The 22,063-nt window shown below is 42.6% G+C and overlaps 1 protein-coding gene across 1 annotated transcript in view; it reads left to right on the forward strand.

Moving 5' to 3' along the window:
* PLCXD3 (phosphatidylinositol specific phospholipase C X domain containing 3) overlaps positions 1 to 18,753 on the forward strand; it is a 51,523-nt gene extending 32,770 nt beyond the window's left edge. The window contains exons 2-3 of the mRNA XM_069964768.1: positions 1,644 to 2,352; positions 18,142 to 18,753. Of these exons, the coding sequence (XP_069820869.1) occupies positions 1,644 to 2,352; positions 18,142 to 18,295 (863 nt within the window). The 3' untranslated portion in view covers positions 18,296 to 18,753. The remainder of the gene's footprint in view (positions 1 to 1,643; positions 2,353 to 18,141) is intronic.
* The last annotated feature ends 3,310 nt before the right edge of the window (positions 18,754 to 22,063 follow it).

A 22,063-nucleotide genomic window follows, 5' to 3' on the forward strand; every position in this document is an offset into this window, starting at 1 on the left:
CAGATCATTAGTCAGAGAGAAGATAACTGATGCTTCCATGCTATAACTGTGGTGCCTAACAATGACATCTAGCAAAAAATAGAAATCCTTTATTTTAACCTAGTCGAAGAAAATTGCAACTACTTAATGTGTTTTCTTACCGAGGACGGTTTTATATGATCACGAAACAAATGCATCAGGATACGTGGGAGGTTCGGGAAGAGACTTTTGCAAATGAGGTTTAACACTCATAAATGTAAGGTAAGGCTGGGTTCACACTGCGTTTTATGCAAAAAAACGAATGCATTTCTGTGTGTCTGTTTTGATCCGTTTTTCCATTTTTTGCAGCTAACGAATAAAATGTGGTCAACCACTTTTTTGTGTATGCTAAAAAAAAAAAAAAGGATTCATTTTGATCTGTTTTTTTTTTTTTTAAATAATGGAAGTCTGGAAAAATGGATCAAAATGGATGCACAGAAATGCAACTGTTTTTCCATCCGTTTTTTGCATCAGGGTATGTTAACACTGAGGAATCCACGCGGAGAAGTTCCTGCGGATTCCGCCTCTCACCTCCGCTCACGGCTGCACGCATCCCGCCCGTGTTATAGACCTCTCGACCAACGATAGATTAGAGTCAATGGTGCGGACGGAGATGCATGCGGCCGTGAGCAGGGGCGAGCTGCAGAATCTGCGCGTACTTCTCCGCGTATGTGAACATACCTTAAATTGGAAGGAAAAAACAGATTGCAAAAATGCAGTGTGAAACCAGCCTTGTGGGGAATGCAGAATACATGACACAGTAAATGGGATAACAGAAGGTGATGCTGATATTGGAAAGGATTTTAGAACTGTAGAGAACAGCGCCAGTCAGCTGCCACCAAGTCACCTCTGGCTCCTGACCACCATTTGCCAATGAAACAATGGAGAGAGCCTTGTGCAAGAGCAGCCTACTTCCCATTGAAGCTTTGGCAGAAAATGGGGGTCTGGGACTACCTATAGTCCTAGGGATGAGGCCTACTTTTATCAAGCATGTATTGCATAATTTATGGATGGGAAGATGTAAAAACCTTTCCATCACTTTCTGTCTGCAGGTCTGGCTCCATTAAAGGGGTTGTCCAGCGAAAATCTTTTTCTTTCAGATCAACTGGTTTCAGAAAGCTTCATTGATTTGTAATTTATTTCTATTAAAAAAATCTTTAGTCTTCCAGTATTTATCAGCTGCTGTATGTCCTGCAGGAAGTGGTGTATTCTTTCCAGTCTGACACAGTGCTCTCTGCTACCACCTCTGTCCATGTCAGGAACTGTCCAGAGCAGTAGCAAATCCCCATAGAAAACCTCACCTGCTCTGGACAGTTCCTGACATGGACAGAGGTGGCAGCAGAGAGCGCTGTGTCAGACTGGAAAGAATACACCACTTCCTGCAGGACATACAGCAGCTGTTAAGTACTGGAAGACCTGAGATTTTTAATAGAAGTAAATTACAAATCTATATAACTTTCTGACACCAGTTGATTTAAAAAAAAAGATTTTCGCTGGAGTACCCTTAGACATAGAGAGTTGTTGATGTCCATTTTGGGTCCTTCTTAACCAAATCCCATTGCAGTATAATTTCTTCCATTGTCCACCACTTACCCAACTAATTTAAGAATTTCCTTGTGTTCCAGGATCACACGACTCATTCAGCTTCTACATCGATGAAGCATCACCAGTTGGACCAGAACAACCGGAAACTGTCCAGAACTTTGTCTCTGTCTTTGGTACAGTCGCCAAAAAGCTTATGAGAAAATGGTTGGCAACTCAGACCATGAACTTCACAAGCCAGATGGAGGCCGGAATAAGGTATTTTGATCTTCGGATTTCAACTAAACCCAGAGACCCCGATAATGAGTTGTATTTTGCTCATGGACTATTTAGTGCCAAAGTCAACCAAGGTCTTGAAGAGATCAACGCCTTTCTGACCAATCACAAGAAGGAAGTGGTGTTTTTGGACTTTAACCATTTTTATGGTATGCAAAAATCCCATCACGAAAGTCTGGTGCAAATGCTTAAGGACATCTTTGGAAACAAGACCTGTCCGGCTATCTTTGCCCAGGAAGTAAGTCTCCAGTATCTTTGGGAAAGGAATTACCAGATCTTGGTTTTCTACCACAGTCCCGTAGCCCTTGAGGTTCCTTTCCTTTGGCCCGGACAGATGATGCCTGCACCTTGGGCCAACACAACAGACACAGAAAAATTAATTCAGTTTCTCCAGTCGTCCATTACTGAACGCAGAAAGAAAGGCACCTTTTTTATATCCCAAGTGGTATTAACGCCAAAAGCTAGTACTGTGGTCAAAGGGGTTACCAGCGGACTACGGGAAACCATCACGGAACGGTAAGAGATACCTTATGCGTCACTCAAATTCTTTATCATGTTATATATTTTATTGCTTCTTTAGAATTTACATATACAGTGGTACCTTAGTTTAAGAGCATTTTGGTTTAAGAGCTCACAGTTTTTCAAAATTGTGACTTGGTTTAGGAGCATTGCTTTGGTTTAAGAGCTCCCTCTACAGGGTGGGAGCGGGAGTGGAGGAGGGGCATGGTCTGCATAGCGGGGTCTACAGCACTGAACTCTGACCCAGGAATTCTCCCTCACCTTCCAAATCATAGCATATCCACTTCAGGCTGGGGCTTGCTTCAGGGGACAGGACTGTGGAGGTAATCTCTCCTTAGCTGTAACCCCTCCCTCCCCGGACAGAGAGTGCTGCTATACTGTGCGCACATCTGTCCTGCTCATTCCTTCATGCTCCCTGCAGTCTCTGTCCGCCCTTGTTTTTCCCATCCTCTCCATTCTTGTACAGTAACTTATAATATATAATATCACATAGTCTGCAATTCTGAATGTTTCATCTGTCTTACATGTTATTCAGAATAATAAACCAATATTTTTGGGGTGTGGAACCAATTGTCTGCATTTCTATAATTTCTTATGGGAAAATTTACTTTGGTTTAAGAGTAAATTTGGATTACAAGCACCGTCCTGGAACGAATTATGCTCGTAATCCAAGGCACCACTGTATACGAAAGATCCGCCAATGGTTAGGAACTTGTTTTTTTTTTTTAGCGTATCTGTTGCCAATAAAAACTTTTGACATGTCCCATGACACCAGGTTGGGAGAGGATGCGTTCATCTCCTGGCTTCTTCTCAGGTTCTGAGTATTCCCTTTTACACATGACCATTATTGTCAGTGAGCATTGCCGATTATCGGCCCATGTAAAAGTGTCAACGGTCAGCTGAGGTGTGGGAAAACCGCTGAGGGCATCTTTTATGTTGCTTCAAAATTTCATGACCTTGTGACCTTGCATTGCCTGATATCGGGCCGTGTAAAAGGATCCTAAGGTGGTGTTTTCTAGAAAAATAGCCCTCCGTCTAAAAGAAGAATGCTACCTTTCCAGTGTACCCTGTAGCTACACAACTGGTTAGAACCCAGGGGGTTGGACATAGGCTGAATTTACAGTCCCCTATAGATGGCACCAGAAAGAAACTTTTATATTCTTATCTTTTGAGCTATTTTTGTGTTTGCTTTTGATACAGGTAGATCCAAAATGTACCTCTTATAGCTTTATAGGGGGTTGGAGCTTAGTTTTGTTATGTATGGTAAGGATATGCCCTAAATGTCTGATAGAGGAGCCCCACATGTATACTAAACCCTCAAAAGAACAAGCATCTCCTGACCCTCCTTCAACTGGGCAAGATGGCTGTTGGCTATACATTATTATTATTATTATTTTTTGCAAAGTTGTTTGTCAATCAGTATGGCCGTCACTACAGCTAGCATAGGAGTAGGCTATTTTTTTTAATTAAAGTATTGTATTGCCTCCCAAAAGTTATACAAATAACCAATATACACTTATTACGGGAAATGCACATAAAGTGTTTTTTCCCTGAACTTACAACTGCATCAAGGCTTTACTTCCTGGATAACATGGTGATGTCACTTCCTGGATAAAATGGTGATGTCACTTCCTGGATAAAATGGTGATGTCACGACTTGACTCCCAGAGCTGTGCGGGCTGTGGCTGCTGGAGAGGATGATGGCACTGAGGGACACAGGGCACTGGAGAGACACTGAGCATCCAGGAAGTGACATCACCATGTTATCCAGGAAGTGACATCACCATGTTATCCAGGAAGTGACATCACCATGTTATCCAGGAAGTGACATCACCATGTTATCCAGGAAGTGAAGCCTTGGTGCAGTAGTAAGTGCAGGGAAAAAGCACTTTATAAGTATTTCCCATAATAAGTCTATATTGGGGATTTGTATAACTTTTGGGGGGCAATACAAAACTTTAATAAAATTTTTTGCCAGACTTCTCCTTTAGCTGGTTAGTTAGTACCCAGGATACATGCCCCAGTTGCCCCACAGCTATGGAACAACACTTTATATACTAATTGTTGTTATTACATTGCTATCTTGTACGGCCGACCTTTCCTAGAACGCTCAGTGGATTATTACTATCCGGTAATTTGCTATTTGGCAGAAACATATGGATTTCACACCGCACAGGTTTTAATTTGTTTGTACAAAAACTAAAATGTATTTTCCGTAATGGCAGCCAGGGGAAAAAGGACGTCGCTTCCAAAACAAAAACATAGTTATACAGTGTTAATGGCTAGCACTACAACGCAGGCGGAGGTGACAGGTGAGAGATAATCCTGCATTATACCCGGGCGCAGTGCATGGAAACGACCCATACCGTTCTGCATTTACAATGATGGCAGCCGAATAACATTTTCTCGGTCTTTACGGTGGTCATGGAAACAACAGGATTTTTTTTTCATTCCCCACAATTCCATAATTCATGAGCAGAATTTTGCTGACAACAGACATGATATTTGCAGCCGAGCTGTCACTGCAATACACATGATTAACGAAAAATTCTCAGCGCGACATAATGGGAGCCGACAGATGGAATTACCTCCATTTACTGCAGATAGTCGTGTTAGATACCTGTCAGATGCAGAACGATAATGGGCCTCATCTATCCACACTGTATCATGTATCCCGGGAACAGACTGGGTCTTATGTGTCCCCATTATATCATGTGTCCCCAATATATCATATATCCCTATTGTATCCTCTGTCCCCAATATATCATATATCCCTATTGTATCATGTGTCCCCAATATATCATATATCTCTATTGTATTATGTGTCCCCAATATATCATATATCCCTATTGTATCATGTGTCCCCAATATATCATATATCCCTATTGTATCATGTGTCCCCAATATATCATATATCCCTATTGTATTATGTGTCCCCAATATATCATATATCCTCATTATATCATGTGTCCCCAATATATGATATATCCCTATTGTATCATGTGTCCCCAATATATCATATATCCTCATTATATCATGTGTCCCCAATATATCATATATCCCTATTGTATCATGTTTCCCCATTATTTCATATATCCTCATTATATCATGTGTCCCCAATATATCATATATCCCTATTGTATCATGTGTCCCCAATATATCATATATCCCTATTGTATCATGTGTCCCCAATATATCATATATCCCTATTGTATCATGTGTCCCCAATATATCATATATCCTCATTATATCATGTGTCCCCAATATATCATATATCCCTATTGTATCATGTGTCCCCATTATTTCATATATCCTTGCAACAGACTGGACCTTATGTAGCCCCATTATATCATGTATCCCAGGAAAACACTGGGTTTCATATATCCCCATTATATCATGTATCCCAGGAACAGACTGGACATCATGTACGCCCATTATATCATGTAGCCCCATCACAGTATATAATGCATCCCTGGGATAAACAGGGTCTCATATATTCCCATTATATCAGGTATCCCAGCGACAAATACAGTCTTATATACAGTATCCCTATTATATCATGTATCCCAGGAGCAGACCGGGCCTCATCTATCCTCATTATATCATGTATCCCCATTGTATCATGTATCCCAGTAACAAACTGCGCCTCATGTATCTACATTGTATCATGTATCCTGGAAAGAGACCGGGCCTCATTCATTTACAGTGTATGGCTATGTTCACACAACGTAAGTAAATTATTAATCACAGCCGTTGTTGCCGATTTGCAACACGGCCGTGATCAATCCTTTATCCACATTGTGCTGCGGGCCACATAGTATACACTCCGGCTGGGACCCCAAGCGGCACCGCAAAAAACTGACATGTCCAATGTGTGCATCGGGGAATTAAGCGGCCTGGATGATCTTTTCTGACATTGGCCGTGTAAACAAAGCCTATCATATATCCCAGGAAGAGTATGGCCTTATGTATCCACATTCAGTTATGTATCCCAGGAAAAGATTGGGCCTCATATCTACATTTTATCTTGTATCCCATTGTAACAGACCAGAGTCAGGAAGAAACTGGGCCTCGTGTGGTAGAATGGTGGTAGTGCATGTGTGACTATGGGGACTGTGGGATGGCTGAAGTTTGTAGTACATTATACATAATATACATTTTTACAATATACTCACATTCGACAGCCAATAAATAATGGAAAAACACGTAGAAAGGTTTATACATCATAACTACTCAGTACGCATCCTCTTCCTCTCAGGAGAGAGGCTGGACCAGAGCAAGCTCCTTTTCCTTCAAGTCATAGCAGCGTGTACATAGATGTTAACCATTAGAAATGAGCAAACCTCAAGCATGTTTGGGTTCGCCTGCACCCGAGTGTGTGGCATTTGATTACCGGTGGCTGAAGATGTTGGATGCAACCCTGGGGAGTCCTGCAAAACATGGATACAGAATATGGCCTATGGTTGTATCCATGTTTTCCAGGGCTCCCTAGGGCTACCTCCAACTTCTGTAGCCACAGCTTATCAAATTCCGCACGCTTAGATTCAGGCGAACCTGAGCCTGCTCGAGATTGTGGTAAAAGAAAATACACATATTGCAAGGGTAAGTTGGAAAGCAAGGAAATGCTTGACCACCATCAGTAGTCTTAGGGCCCCACAGTTAAGTAGTTGAGGTCCAGTATACAAGGTCAAGGGTCCCAAATAGAGATGACCGCAATTTGAGCATGCTCGAGTCTGATCGTTCAGCACTTAAAGACATTGGATGCAGCCCTAAAGCTGCCTGGAAAACATGGAGAGAAACAGATTGCTGATCTCAGGGAGACCAGCCAAACGACAACACTGCCAGCTGCTAGTAAAAGCGCTCAATGCAGTGAAGCCCTAGGTGCATTGCCCCCTGGGAAACATGAATATGCAAAAGAAGAGCCTGTGGATCCTCACTGAAGAGTCTCAAAACACAGGACTAGCCAGATATCCCTCCGGGAAGGACCCAGCCAAGGGGCAGCTCCTGTTAGGAAACCACCAAAACCACCATAATAACTGGCCCTATAAGTCAATGTTCACTAGCAGCCGGCTTTGTTGTCGTTTGGCTGGTGTCCCTGAGATCAGCAATCTGTTTCTCTTATGGCTCTACTAGGCATTGCTCCCACCTAGCCAGAGTCTGCTCCACACTGATGAGGGGCAACACCCCAAAACAGCTGTATATGGATGGACACCTGGCCTTGGTTTATCCCTTTTCATTACATTGACTTATAGGGCCACTTATTATGGTGGTTTCTTAACAGGAGCTGCCCCTTGGCTGGGTCCTTCCCGGAGGGATATCTGGCTGGTCCTGTGTTTTGAGACTCTTCAATGAGGCTCCACGGGCTCTTCTTTTGCATATGGAAAACATGGATACAGTCATAGGCCATAGGCTGTATCCCTGTTTTGCCGGACTACCTAGGGCAGCATCCAACTTCTTCAGCCATTGGTAATCCAAGGTTGAACGATCGGACTTGAGCATGGTTGAGGTGTTCTCATCTCTAGTCCCAAACACATAGGGGGACATTTATCACCGGAAAAAGATGTTTTTTTTGGCACAAAATGGCCATATGTGAATAAATGTATTCGCAAATGGACGTTTTGCGATTAAATATTCGCATCTGACCATTTTACACCAGATTCGCCAGGGGGGCGGGGAGGGGGTGCGGAGGGGGCGAAACAGAGGGTACGGACTCTGGGGCCGCTTAATTTATCATTTTTTCAGCCGAAAAATGAACACGAAACCTACGCCAGCTCAGAGCTGGCGTAGGTTTCCTCTCCATACACACTGATGCGCACGGGATTTATGTAGAGGCAGTGTGCCTCTACATAAATCTCTGTAGTGTCGGTGCTGCGGGGACATTTTTAAGTCCGACGCAGAAGACACCAGACTTAATAAATGTCCCCCATAGTATTGTACTCGGATAGCCAATGTCATCCTTGGTATTTTGCTAGAAAGAAACAACTCACCTTTACTACATTCTATAAACTCAGCTCTGCTACTTATTTGTGCTTCAGATTAAAAGGAACATTACTCCCAGTAATGTCTTTCTGGAAAGAAGCTTTTATAAGGCCCCCTGGTATACTGTTCCATGTATAGTATTATACTCTCGGGGATGCTCTTGCCAACTTCTGACTTGGCATAAACTTCTCTAACTAATCACTCCACGAAATGTCGTCTTTTGTTTAGTTACATTGGCGCTATTGGAACAAATACACAAGCATGGCTGCTACAAGGCATCCAGAAACCCTATAAATAACCCTATAGAAATTTGCGGCCCTAGTCATTCTTAGGACAATGGTGGGGAATTTGTCTCTTTGTGCATGAAAGGTTTGTCAGGCCGCAGCTGAAAATGAATAAAAAAGCAGATTCTAACAATAATCACAAGGTCCTGGAGTCAGACACCTGTGAGAACTAAAAAACAGGAAAAAATTAACTACATTCCTACACCAAATGATGGCCCAGGGCGGGTGGAGTATGGCAGCCACACCATTGTGCCATCTTATTGATGACATTCTCAGCTATAGAGCCTATATTAGTGTACCTCTGCTGGGTCCTTTGAATATAACTTAGCATTGACTATGTTCAGTCCATTTTTAAAAGCATTTTTTGTTCGATGTAAAAGCAAAGGAGTCTTGTTTTTTGGATTCCTGCAAAAAAAACTGAAGAGGGTCCGAGGATGCTCGCTAGTACCTTATAGAAAGGGGTCCCCAATGCCCAAGAAAGACAAGGTGCGTAGAGCTGTAACTCCATTTCCTAGGTTCAGTAAGAAGGAACAGTGGACAGTACCTGCAGGGTTGTGTTGGTGTCCGCAAGTCATCCTTACTGCAACAAAGAACCCAGACCATTTACACCACAATAAGAGTTGCACCACTAGGCACCTTGTCTTTCCATAGCATTGGGGAGCCCCTTTCTATATGCCATTCACTGGAGGAACCAGGTGGAACCTCTAGGGGAACAGGCTGCACCCCTCCAGCTATCATTATGGAAGAAAAGCAAAGATCGGCTGGTATCCTTTGTCCTAATTCTTGTCCTCTTTTAGTCAACTAACTAGTAGATTACATGCCGTATACTGGACCTGGTGTGGGTGTTTGGTAACCCAGGGGTGCTAAGTGTTGCTTGCAAGGGCTAATGGATTTGTCATAGGGCTCAAAGTGGTACAGTATAAGCTTTCCCTTCTAAATCCGCTGGCTTGAGATTAAAGTTTCTGGTAAATTCAGCACTGGCAAAGCATAGGATAGCATCTCAGGGTGGATAGGTTTTGGATTGCCCCATCAATGGTAGTCGCACCTAAGGTATACTGTGCTGACATGGCTAGCAAACAGGAACACTTGAAGAAGGTTAGCTTCCATATAGCAAAAAGCAGGTGGCCCTTACTGGGACACTGCAGGTGCGCAGCAGTATACATCAGCATTCCGTTCTGCCATTATGTCTACGTATACACTACGTTACACCTAAACAAGAATGTTACAGAACAGAAACACAAAAAAGTATATCAGAAAGTTGTGGAATTATGTATGTTATATAGAGATAAGGCTATATAGCTATAAAACTAATAATCCTTATTTAGCTCTAAATACCCTTAGTACTAGGGGGTGAAAGTGGCAAAAGAGTCACCAGCTAAACCCTATTTGGTTCAGTGTTGTTTGTGACTGCAAAATGAGCTCATAATAATTGAGGATATCATCATATTACCCCATTGTGTGAATACTGCTGCTCATGCTACTACTTCACATTAAGACACACACTTTTCCAACATTTTCTTTATGCACATGTATTTTATTTTATTTTTGCACCTTTTTTTTTTCTTTACAGAGATTGTTCTTGTCCATGCTATGTGGTTAAAATTATCCTGTACATTTTTTATTTTTTTTACTAAACAAGGAGAATGTATAGACTAGACCTCAGGGACCCTTACCATGGCATTTCACCATTAGATTCCAGCACTAACTGGCTGGTATGTTGCTATCTCTGTCGTGTCTGCTGATCAGCTGAAGCACAACGTGCTGATTTTAATTCCCAATAAAGTTGCTCAAAGGAATTTAAAATTTTGCCTTCTATATTATATTTGCATTAACCCCCTCTGCTAGATCCTTTCAGACAATGAAGGGATCAGACAAGCACAATCTGAATTAATCAGCATCTGGAGACTTTTCCCTCCGTTACTAGAAGGATTGTGAAGGTCTGAACAGGGAAGATGAATTATGTGACTGATGAGCAATTATTTTTAGGCTTGTTGTGCGGACTCTCTGCGGCTATTATGTATGTGTTACACGTCCGCTCAATTACTGCTGTCTGATTACCTCTATCATTGTCCTGACCGGCCGCTCGGCTACCGGAGCTTCTCCCTTTTCTGACCTGTCTTAGCAGAGTTAATTTAAAAAGAAAGCGCCGGGCTTCCCGATAATGCGGTATTTTTAGCAGGGTCGGTAAGAGGCCTTTTATACATGCAGTTCACGGTTTATATGCTTGGGTGACTTATCTGTACAAGAGAAGAAGTCATTAGGAAAACAGAACAGTTATTTGGTAGCTCGGGCCGCTCTGCATGTGGGCGCTGCATGCCGGCGGCGACTATGTCATCCGGGGAGAAGATTTTTATTACAAAATGGAAAGTAATTTTGCTGAAAAATTGCTAAGACTGTAAAAATGTATTCTCAGCCGCAGAGGACGAGGAAAGCATATGAGATTTATCGATAGTATTTTATGAACCGATACGAGTAGTAATCAAGTCAGCACTTTCTAAATGCATTATAATACTTATCCACATTGCCATTGTATGACTGGCTGAGGTCAATTATTTGCCTGTGGCTGAGGTCACTGTCACTTTAAAGGACATCTCCGGCATACCAGAAAATGGTGCCGTCGGATCTCCCTAACTTCCGGGTTGCAGTAAAGTGAATAGGAGCGAAAAGGCTGCTGGTGCGCATGCGCGCTGACAGCCTTTTCATTGGCTGGAGCACATCATATGGCTTGAGCTTGTTCAGCCAATCAGGGGGGACGGAGGGGGCTAGATAGCTTAGTTGTCGTTTAACAAAGACATATCACACGTTTTGATTGGTTGGATCTGAGTGATCAGTTCCCCACCGGTCACTAGATCAAGCTGGTAAAATCATTTACAGGAGTAAAGTCTCTGGAGCTTAAAAGAATGATGGTTTACCTCAGGAAAATCAACGACAAAAAAACACAGAGACACCAACGTCAGTGAATCTAGGAACATTGCCCCCTGGGAAATCCAGTATGCAAAAATACTGTGGAGACGCCATCACATTTTTTTTCAACGTCGATGAGCTAGACAGACCCTCCTCCAGGAAGGAACAACCAAGCCAAGGGGGGGTCTTTAGTCAAGGAAACCACCTTCTAACAAGCCACATTCAAAATAATGGGATTTGGGAAATACCCAAGCAAGTTGTTCATCCAGAGACAGCTGTTTCAGAGTATTTGCCCCTCATCGGTGTGGAGCAGGATTCTGGCTAGTGGGAGCAAAGCCTAGTAAGTACATTCTAGATGATGATGGTTAACCTCAGGGAGATAAACCAAAACACTTCTCTGCCTATGGCTAAGGTCATTGTCGTATTTACAAGGACATGTCACAATTAGTTGATTAGTTGGGTCTGGATGATCAGATCCTCACCGATCATTAGGTCAAGCTGGGAAAAGCACTTAGAGGAGTCAAGTCTCTGGAGCTCAACATGTGCAATGCAGATAGAGCAACAGAATGAATGACTGCATACTTCTCCTTGCTCTATCCAGTGATTGGTGGGGATTAGGGATGAGTTAGCACAACTTGAACATGCTCCAATCGTTCAGTATAGCTTATGGCCTATGGCTGTATCCATGTTTCCCCAGACTACTTAGGACTGCATCCAACTTCTTCAGCCACCGATATTGAAATGTTTCACGGTTGTTAAAGAATGTTTAAGAATGCTCCAGTTGCGCTCACCTCTAGTGGTGATCTGAAAATTTTTGATATGTCTGTGTGATGAATAAGCTTTTTATTTAAAGTGACAGTAATATTTTAAACATTAGATACATAGTTTTCAGACATACCTTAAGTAAAGATCAATTCTGGTGAAATGAGTTCACCATGTCCCGCGAATTGCACTAAAGCCCCTATTACACGGAGCAATTCTGAGAAGCAAACAAGTGCCGACCGGTCGCTTCCTCCTCGTTCCCTGCTTTCTGCCGGCGCTGTTACACGTGTCGGCAGAGAAGGAGTAAGAGCCGGAGGACCTGTAGGGGGGCTGCCCGGGTGATCGCTAGATCATCTGGGCAGCCCAAAGAAGATAGTGGTAGTCTGCTGCCGCAGACTCCTATTACATGGAGCGACTGCTGCAGATCGCTGCTATCCTCATCGTTATGCTTTCCACATGTTGAAAGACAACGATCAGCCGACATCGTGCATGTTGGCTGATCGTTGACTTCTATTACACGAGACGATTATGGTCCATAACTGCCAATATACGCCCGATAATGGCTTTGTGTAATAGGGCCTTAGGTTTATTATTCTGTGTGAACCATAGGATAGGCCGTTAATATTAGGTCGGTAGGGGTCAGACTAACAAAATCCCCACAGTTCAGCTGCTGTTGTGGTTGCTCAAATACTGTGACCTTTTTGTTGTTTACTAGGTATTAGTGGTGGCTGTGCCTGCAGCAGTGACAATTATAATTCGGATGCACAAATTTTTACCAATCCTTATAAAAAATAATGCTGCCAGTTTAAATTTATCTTCCCTGTGAGCCACTTAGTGGTCCTAATGGGGGTGCATTTTACTTTGCAGTTGTTCTTTAGCATTATCTGTGTCTGAGAATGGACAACAGTTACACTCATATCCTCATTATTACGGCTCTTGAAGTGGTCGGTGACTAGTTTTTTCAGACTATTGAGTTCTCATAGATGCCTGGTTATGTCGCCTGTTCCTTTAAAAACAAATCCCAATGTAGTGGCCCCAGACCATAGCAGCTCTTAGTTTTACTGCAGATTTTATAGCATCCTGCATTAGTCAGTAATGGCTAAAAGGAATCATGTAACCCAGCAGCCGCTTCTGTAATAATTATAAATTATACAGTAAATAATTATAAATCCCCAACAATAAGAGCACTCAGAGTCTCCGGAATCATTGCATGGAACGGGTTCATGTTGTTTAGTGCTTGTAATTATGTTTATTCTTCTATAGATTCTATTTTTACCCTTTACCCACCTTCTCCCACATTGTACAACCTGAATATGAACAAATATGACGGTACATATACAATATAGTTTATACAGTATGTGAGTGGTGGTTAGAGTGCCCATATACAGTCAGGCAGTCAGGAGAAACACAGGGTCCTAATGCCCCTTTCAGGATAGCAACCAATCACCCAGTGATGAACCAGTCGTGGAGACAAGCCCTTTTATTTCTCACCCCTTATAAGGTGCATGAAATGGTTTTTTTTTGTTTAGTTTTTTTCTGCACTGTCCCTTTAAACCCAAATGTAGTTACTTTTTATCAGCTGATTGAGGCGTGCCTTTAAGAAACCTATATCATTATGTAACACTAGGTGGCAGAGCAGACTTTGCTTACTTTTTGCAGGGCACTGGTATAACTTTTCTTTTATTCTAATACTATTGCTAATATAAAACATAGACAGTAGTATATAATATTTAGAACTGCAGGCTGAGATGGCGCCTATTGGTAGGACCCTGTGCTGCAGAGAGACTGATAGGTCAAGGATTGATGATGTCAACTGTGGACCGCCAAAGCACAAATACATTAAAGGGGTAGTGCGGCGCTAAACAATTATTCACAAAATAACACACATTACAAAGTTATACAACTTTGTAATGTATATTATGTATGTGAATGGCCCCCTTCCCCGTGTTTCCCCCCACCCACGCCAGACCCGGAAGTGTGATGCACTATACTCACCTGATTCGTGTCGACCCCCGTGCCCCGTCTTGGGACAATGATGTAATCTTCAGACAGGAGGCCGAACCGTTCCATCCGTTCCTCATGCCGGCCCCCCTCTGCCGCGTCATAACTGTGCTCAGCTGCTATTGGTAGACAGTTCCCCCCAGAAGACATGCAGGTAGTTATTCCTAATAGGTAGACAGGTGCCCCACTTAGCAGGTAACTTCCCGCATAAGATAAACAGGTGCCCCCACCTAGGTAATAATATTAGTTTCACTCATTAGGTAAGATAGCCCCCCCCCTCCATTATGTAGAAAGGTGCCTCCCTTAGGTAGGTCGTTTTCCCCATTAGGTAGACAGGTGGGCAAACTCCTAATTTTCCCCATTTGTTCGTTGGCCCTAGTAGGTTTTTTTCTTTAGGTGTCCCCATTTTATAGTTGTCCTCATTATTGAGGTAGCCCTGCAGGTAAGTTACCCCAGTAGGTTGTTTCCCCCAGTAGGTTGTTTCCCGCCAGTAGGCAGTTTTGCCCCTTTGGTAAATGGCCCCTGTATCTAATTTTCCCCATTAGGTAAATTTCCCCAGTAGGTAGTTTTTCCATTAGGTAGGTGCTCCAAGTAGGTGATTTCCCCATTAGGTAGGTGTCCTAAGTAGGTAGTTTTTCCCATTTGGTAAATGCCCCTGTGGGTAATTGCCCCTAATAGGGTGTTCCCCCCAGGTAGGTGTCCATAGTAGATAATTTTCCATAGTTTGTAATTAACCTCATCAGGTAGTTTCCCTCTTTAGCTAAATCCCTTGCGAAAATAAATAAACCTTCTCACTCCCACCCTACTTTGCAGGTACAGAATAAATCATGTCATTATGCGTGGGTGCTGGGGTGCAGAAAGAAACGCAGAGACACTAATGGTGCATTTACACAGAGAGATTTATCTGGTAGATTTTTGAAGCCAAAGCCAGAAATGGATTTGAGAAGAGGAGAAATCTTGGTCTTTCCTTTATGACCTGTTCCATGCTTATAGTCTGTTCAAGGCTTTGGCTTCAAAAATCTGTCAGATAAATCTCTCTGTGTAAACACACCATTAGGTTTCTATTAAACTAAGCGATTTTTAACAATAAACGATCGCAAACCAAAGCTACCTGAAATTGTTTATCGATCATTACTACGATTATTTACTCCATCTGATACAGCAAATGAACAAAATATGAGGAATTACATTGAACGATAAGCAGCGATGGGCTTAGGCTTAGGGCTCTATTCCACCGGACGATTATCGTTAAATCGTTCAAATCTAAATGATAATCGTTCGGTTGAAATGTAGTTAACAATTGACGACCAAACGAGAAATCGTTGATCGCTTTATAAGACCTGGATCTATTTTTATCGTTGCTCGTTCGCAAATCGTTCGCATTGAATAAGACGTCATTCGGTCGTTCGCAGTAGATACGAACGCAATATCGAAGATATATCGAAGAAAAAAAGATCGCAAATACAATCATAAGTAACGATTATCGTTCCATGGAAATGAGTGAACGTTTTCAGGTCTTTCGCAATAGCGGTCGTTTGAGATCGTTAATCGTTAACGATTATGTGAACGATAATCGTCCGGTGGAATAGAGCCCTTAGGCTTAGGCCCTAAAACACCTGTCCCCAGTAGTATATTTGGGCTGCTCCTCTTCTTCATTCTGGATTCAGCTCTACATCTTACAGGGAACTATTAATAAGGGTTTCTTGGTCATTAGGTATGAAATGACTGAGCATCATCCATGTGCTGCTGGCTCAAGGGCAGCGTAAAATCTTATATTTTTTCCTTTTCCCATAAAATTTTCAGTGGCAATCTAACAGATTACTTAGGCGTCTCATGCAGAGAAGAAGACGATGAGTTTCAATAGAGGCTGTAAAATGTTGGATTGAATGTATTAGCGACGCTCTCGCGGGGCTCGTGGGTTTTGGCTCCGCTAATTCTGTTCTCCACAGGATTTTATACTGTTGGAATTGGCTGGAATAAACCTCTTCTGGTGTCAGGCTCTGCATCATGTGGAAGATTAGAAAAGTGGTTTTCTAGATAAACTACAAAAACATTCACATCATCAGAAACATCTCGTATAAAAAGAAGAGGGCGATTTATGTGTAATGTGACATACGTGATGTATACAGAGGGGTAACTGCCGACTTTTCCCACCTACATAGAATGGAGAGATGTGTAATTTTTGGTGTAGATACACTTCACCTGGGAGAGACAGAGGGGGAGATTTATCAAACATGGTGTAAAGTGAAACTGGCTCAGTTGCCCCTAGCAACCAATCAGATTCCACCTTTCATTTTCCAAAGAGTCTGTAAGGAATGAAAGGTGGAATCTGATTGGTTGCTAGGGGCAACTGAGCCAGTTTCACTTTACACCATGTTTGATAAATCTCCCTCAGAATCTATAAAAAATATTCCAGATGATCACATTATATGATGTTTTTTTTAAGGTTTATTAACAACAAACAGTTAAACAGAAAGCATAAAATTACTGCAATACCCCGCCCAACAAGTAACCTAGGGCCTAGTAGTCTCTAGGGCCCTCAGGTCAATTCGTCCGATTATCGCTCCATGTAATAGAAAACAAGATCAGCTAATGAAACGTTCATCGGCTGATCGTTTCTTTAGGCCCAAACCTAAAATCATCAGCCAACGACGATGTCACTACGTCTAATAGGGATAGCGGTCAACGGCTAATGATTGCCTAAACAGTTAATACATTACCTTTCCGCGCTCCCAGTCTTGTCCTGAGCTCTGTATGTCTCCCATAACCACATGCTGCAGGTTCAGAGCAGCCTGTCTGAGCTGACAGGCCGGTTAGCCAACCACTGGCCAGGACAGCTGCGGCCAGTGATTGGCTGAGCAGCCTGTCAGCTTAGACAGGCTGCTCTGAAGCTGCAGCGCGCGGTTCTGTGATGCATACCGAGCTCAGGAGAAGACCAGGAGCATGGGCAGGTAAAGTATTGTTTGGGCAAGGGCTGCATGGACATCGCTTACAATGTCCATGCAGCCCTTGCAGAAAGATTATCAGGCTGTGTAATAGGCCCAGTAAACAAGTGCCGATCTAGCAGATGGGCACTCATTTACAATATCAATCAGGTCTTCATCGGCCCGTGTAATAGGACCCTTAGGAAGTATTTGAGGACGTCGTCTCTGGCACAGCCAACCAGATCTTTTCAAATTTTGTGGAGCAATTTCTTTTAAGATTAAGAGCCGTATACAATGGGATGTAGTTTACTAGCAATTTCCACTGCATTATGGTGGGAGTATTAGTGGATTAGTGGAGTATGCTGGCATTCTGTCAATACAGGATGAGCCCCCCCCCCCCTTTTCTGCCCAACAGTGTCCAGGGGAACTTGAAATAAGAGTAAAATCAGAGGTTTCTCGAGTCCCTCTTAGTGTAGATATCAGACATGGCAGGGGTTGGGGCGATTTAGGGACAAAATATCCTGTCTCAAGACGATTGAAACAGAGCAAAGAACCTCCCACTGGATGGGGCTTCCCAGTATAATATGTGTGCACATTTCGCTTGCTTCTGGTCTTGACATAAAATGACCATGAGATGGCAGCCACACTCACAGTACACAAGTCAATAAAGATAAAGGATAAACTACATAAGGTTCAAATACAATGCTGTACATAACCAATGGTGCAGACCTTATGATAAATTACACATAGTGGGACACTGCATTAACAAGCTGTCTGATTGTAATACAGGTAATACAAGGTTTTTAAACTTACTCTTCAGCAATACAAGCATCAAGACTTTTCAGACATTTGAGCCTTGAATTGCATTGTGTGACCACAGCCTTATTATTATGATCAATTAACATTTGTGTTGTTTTTTTCTTCCTCCGCAGCGCTCTCCCCTCTATGATGCAGTGGGTGCGGTCACAGAAGCCGGGTGAAAGTGGGATCAATATCATAACGGCGGACTTTGTAGAATTAGGGGACTTTATCAGCACTGTCATCAAGCTAAATTATCTGCTGGATGAAGAAGACAACACTACTTGATGCAAGTGCAAGAAACCTCCAAAAAAAAAAAAAAAAAAAAAATCATGAAATGCTGCAGTGTAATTGTCTTAGCGATGTTTTATTGTACAACACAGAACTCTTCCTACTAATTCTCCATGTTGCTTGGGTCCGTTGTCCACAAGTTAAATGAAGTTTCATTCCCAAACTTATGAAATGAATGCGGGGGAAATAATGGGGGTCGGATGGGATCAGGAAAAAACATGGCTGCCTTCCACCTAAAAACAGCACCACACCTGTCCGTAGCTTGTGTTTTAAATTGCAGCTCAGCTCCATACACTTTAATTGAGCCGCAGTACCAGATCCAATCTAAGCACATGGTGGCGCTGTTTTTAGAAAAGAAAAAAAAAAACGGCAGGTTTTTGAAATCTTGTACAACCCCTCTAAGAGAGAGTAGGGTGCACTTATATTTGTTATTTCATGGGATTTTATCTTTTAAACCAAAGTATAAATAAGTTAGACTTTATTTACTGACTTTGCTTGTTGTAGAATTTTGCATTATATACACAATTTTTTTTTTATTATTATTTAATATTTGAAAGAGTATACAAGATCTAAGTGTGTAGTACATGTAGCACATGACTTCGGCAAGGCTGGGGCTCCAATGTGACTGCCCCAGCCAGTGCAACATGGCAGCCCATAGAGATGTTACTCAGACTGTGCACAATGCCACAGATGTGTTTTTTCCAGACTACGATCTCGTAGTCTGGACAACCCTAATGCCGGGTTTACTTCATAAGGATGCCCTATAGAGCCAATGACCCTCCATAGAAGACGGCATTGGACTGATATAGTGTATGTCGTGTGTGTGTAAGAGACTGCCTGTTACTTGTTTTTTCTGTTATTGGATAGGATTTGAATAGTTGTTTTTTGGTTTTTTTTTCACAATGTGGGAAGTTTCACTTGTAATGTAATCTAATGCTAAGAGTCTGGTCTCAAGTCACTACGTGGCTTATAAAGAAGCTCATGTATGATGTCACTGTTATATTTTTAACAATGTGTCTTGTATGGAATGAGGATTATTTAGATTTTGCAATTAAAATGGAAAAAGGGGTTGCGTGTGAGTAGAAAAACACGTGTCCTTTTTGTCCAAAAACAGTGCCACACACATGTGCAGGTTGCATGTGGTACTACAGGTTGACGGCATTCACTTCACTGGAACTGAGCTGAGATGCTAAACACGGTAGGCATTTTAATCCTGTTTAATTCTGGGCAGCCCCTTTAAGGAAGTATTATTCATTTTATTTTTGAGGCTCCAAAAATGGAGCACTAGATGATTCCTGAATTAGAACTATGAAGGGGGGGCGACAGATCAGGCACTTAACCAGCGATTGTCTGATCACTAAGGGACTCTTGAGGATGAGATTTCCTGTAGACCACTAGGGATACTATTTCCTAATATCTAGACCTCCTGATCGCCATCAGTGGTTTGTTGGGCCTATGTGCTGGGGGTCCTTACTTCCACTTCCTAGATCTCTGGCCCTGGTCAATTTTTAGAGGGTGGAAAATGTAAAATCTGTTGTGTGCTCACACTGACACCAGTGGGTTATGTTACAATAAAGCTAGCCATACATTTTAGATTATTTTGGTAGGATGGCCAGTCCTGTAATGTGTATGGGGAGGTCCTGCCTGATTGTTTTTTGAGAGGTAATTCACTGCTAAATCGATCTGGCAAGGTTGGGAGAATCGTCAGGAACCACCCAGATGACTCTGACCCTCATGACATTGTGATAAGGAAGTCTTCCGTTGTTTCATGCTGCCTGTAGTTCAGGCAGCATATAACTATGGACAAGTTCCCTTTAAGGCAGCTCTTCCTTTTCGGCAGAAGTCAGAGATTCTCTCTCACTGTTACTTCTGTTACTTCTTTAATTTCAGTCAATGTTCTGGCTCTGTCTGTTATTTACTAGAGATAGACTGAGCCTAATAACAGACTTAGAGATAGCAGGTACACAGCCCAGACTCTTTCCCTCCCAAACATAGCAGTAGCTAAGCCCTATTCCCACTTACTGTGTTTTGTCCTGGTCTATCTGTTACTAGAGATGGACTGCGCCTAACAACAAGTTTACATATTACAGGTATACAGCCCAGGCGCTCTTTGTTATGCACCTAGAAGTAGCTAAGCCCAATCTCAATTCCTATGCTCTGTGCTGGTCTGTCTGTTACTTAAGATGGACTCCTGTCCTGTCCAATGGCAAACTGTTCATGTTCGTTAGCGCTCTCTGAACCCAGTGGCTGAAGAAATTGTATGCCACCCTAGGGCTCTCAGTTGTCCAGGACTCCCTTGGGGGGTATCTAACTTCTCTAGCTGCCGGGAGTTAAATTCTGAACATTTGGGTACAGAGAACAATGCCGAACCTGAACAGTTCGGTAAGCCCGCTCAACACTAGTCATGACTTTTGAGCTTTTTTGGGGGTAGGGAGTAATTTTTGTTAAATTGATTTATAAAAAATGTTACAGATCACATGAGCCATCACATAGTGGGAAGTTGTTTTGAAAAAATAAGGGACCATTTAAGCCCAACATCTTTTCTGTTCTGTACATTCTTAAAACACCCAGAATCACTCCATTTTAGCGTACACCTCATCCATTTTTTTGATCAGTTCCATACAAATCTAGACTGTTGGCCTATATGTAGCCGCCTTCTTTCTTCATATAGTATTGACGTGAGTATAAGTGACTTTTTGTTAGACCATCTAGATCAGTGTTCCACATTCTATTACAAACCTACAGCTGCCAGGGCATGATGGGGATTGTAGTTTTGTAACAGCAGATTGGGGAAAAATGATGACGACCATGCTGGTTAGGGTTCATAATATTTTGTGGCATCCATCAACAATCACTATTACGCCTTGAATATAATTCATAATCTTAGAGCTCAGTATTTAAAATGCAAAAAATCCATCAACTTTTACATTTTAAAGGAGAAGTCCGGCGAAAATTATTTTTTTATATGTTATTACTGATGGAAAGTTATACAATTTTCTAATGTACATTAATTATGGGAAATGCTCCTATACTGCTATTTCCCCTAATTTAGTGTACCAGGAAGTGTTAGAATTCTCTCAGAAGCAGTGACGTCACGATGAAAGGTGTAATTCCTATGGAGTGTCCAGCAGGGGGCGCACTATAAATAGAAGTCAATGAGTACCATTGACTTCTATATATAGTGCGCCCCTGCTGGACACTCCATTGGAATTACAATGGATGTGTATGTAATGTAATATACAGTGTTTTTGATTGAATAGATTTATGAAATACTTTGGGGAGCAAGTGTCCTTGCTCCCCAAAGTATTCCATAAATGTAAGCAATCAGTACATCACAGTAAGCCCGCTGCCCGCCGCTATCGAACGCCCGCCGCTACCGAACGCCCGCCGCTGTGGACTACTCTCAACTACTACTCTCCCCACCTGCTCATAGCATGTGCAGGTGATGGGAGAGTAGTAGCCGGGTTATATCTCCGAGATCGCCGCCGCTGATGCCGCGCAGGGGGAGCCGCTCATCACTGCAGCTATCATCCCCCTCCGCTCCCCCCTCCTGCTGCTTCCTTACTCTATGTGATAGCTGACTTCCTGCCCGGCCGCCGACACGTGTGAACGGAGAGCGGCGGCGATCTCAGCCATATAACCCGGCTACTACTCTCCCATCACCTGCACATGCTATGAGCAGGTGGGGAGAGTAGTAGTTGAGAGTAGTCCACAGCCGCGGCAGCGGCGGGCGTTCGATAGCGGCGGGCAGCGGGCTTACTGTGA

This window comes from Dendropsophus ebraccatus, chromosome 3 (assembly GCF_027789765.1).
Source record: "Dendropsophus ebraccatus isolate aDenEbr1 chromosome 3, aDenEbr1.pat, whole genome shotgun sequence".
NCBI classification, from domain to species: domain Eukaryota; kingdom Metazoa; phylum Chordata; class Amphibia; order Anura; family Hylidae; genus Dendropsophus; species Dendropsophus ebraccatus.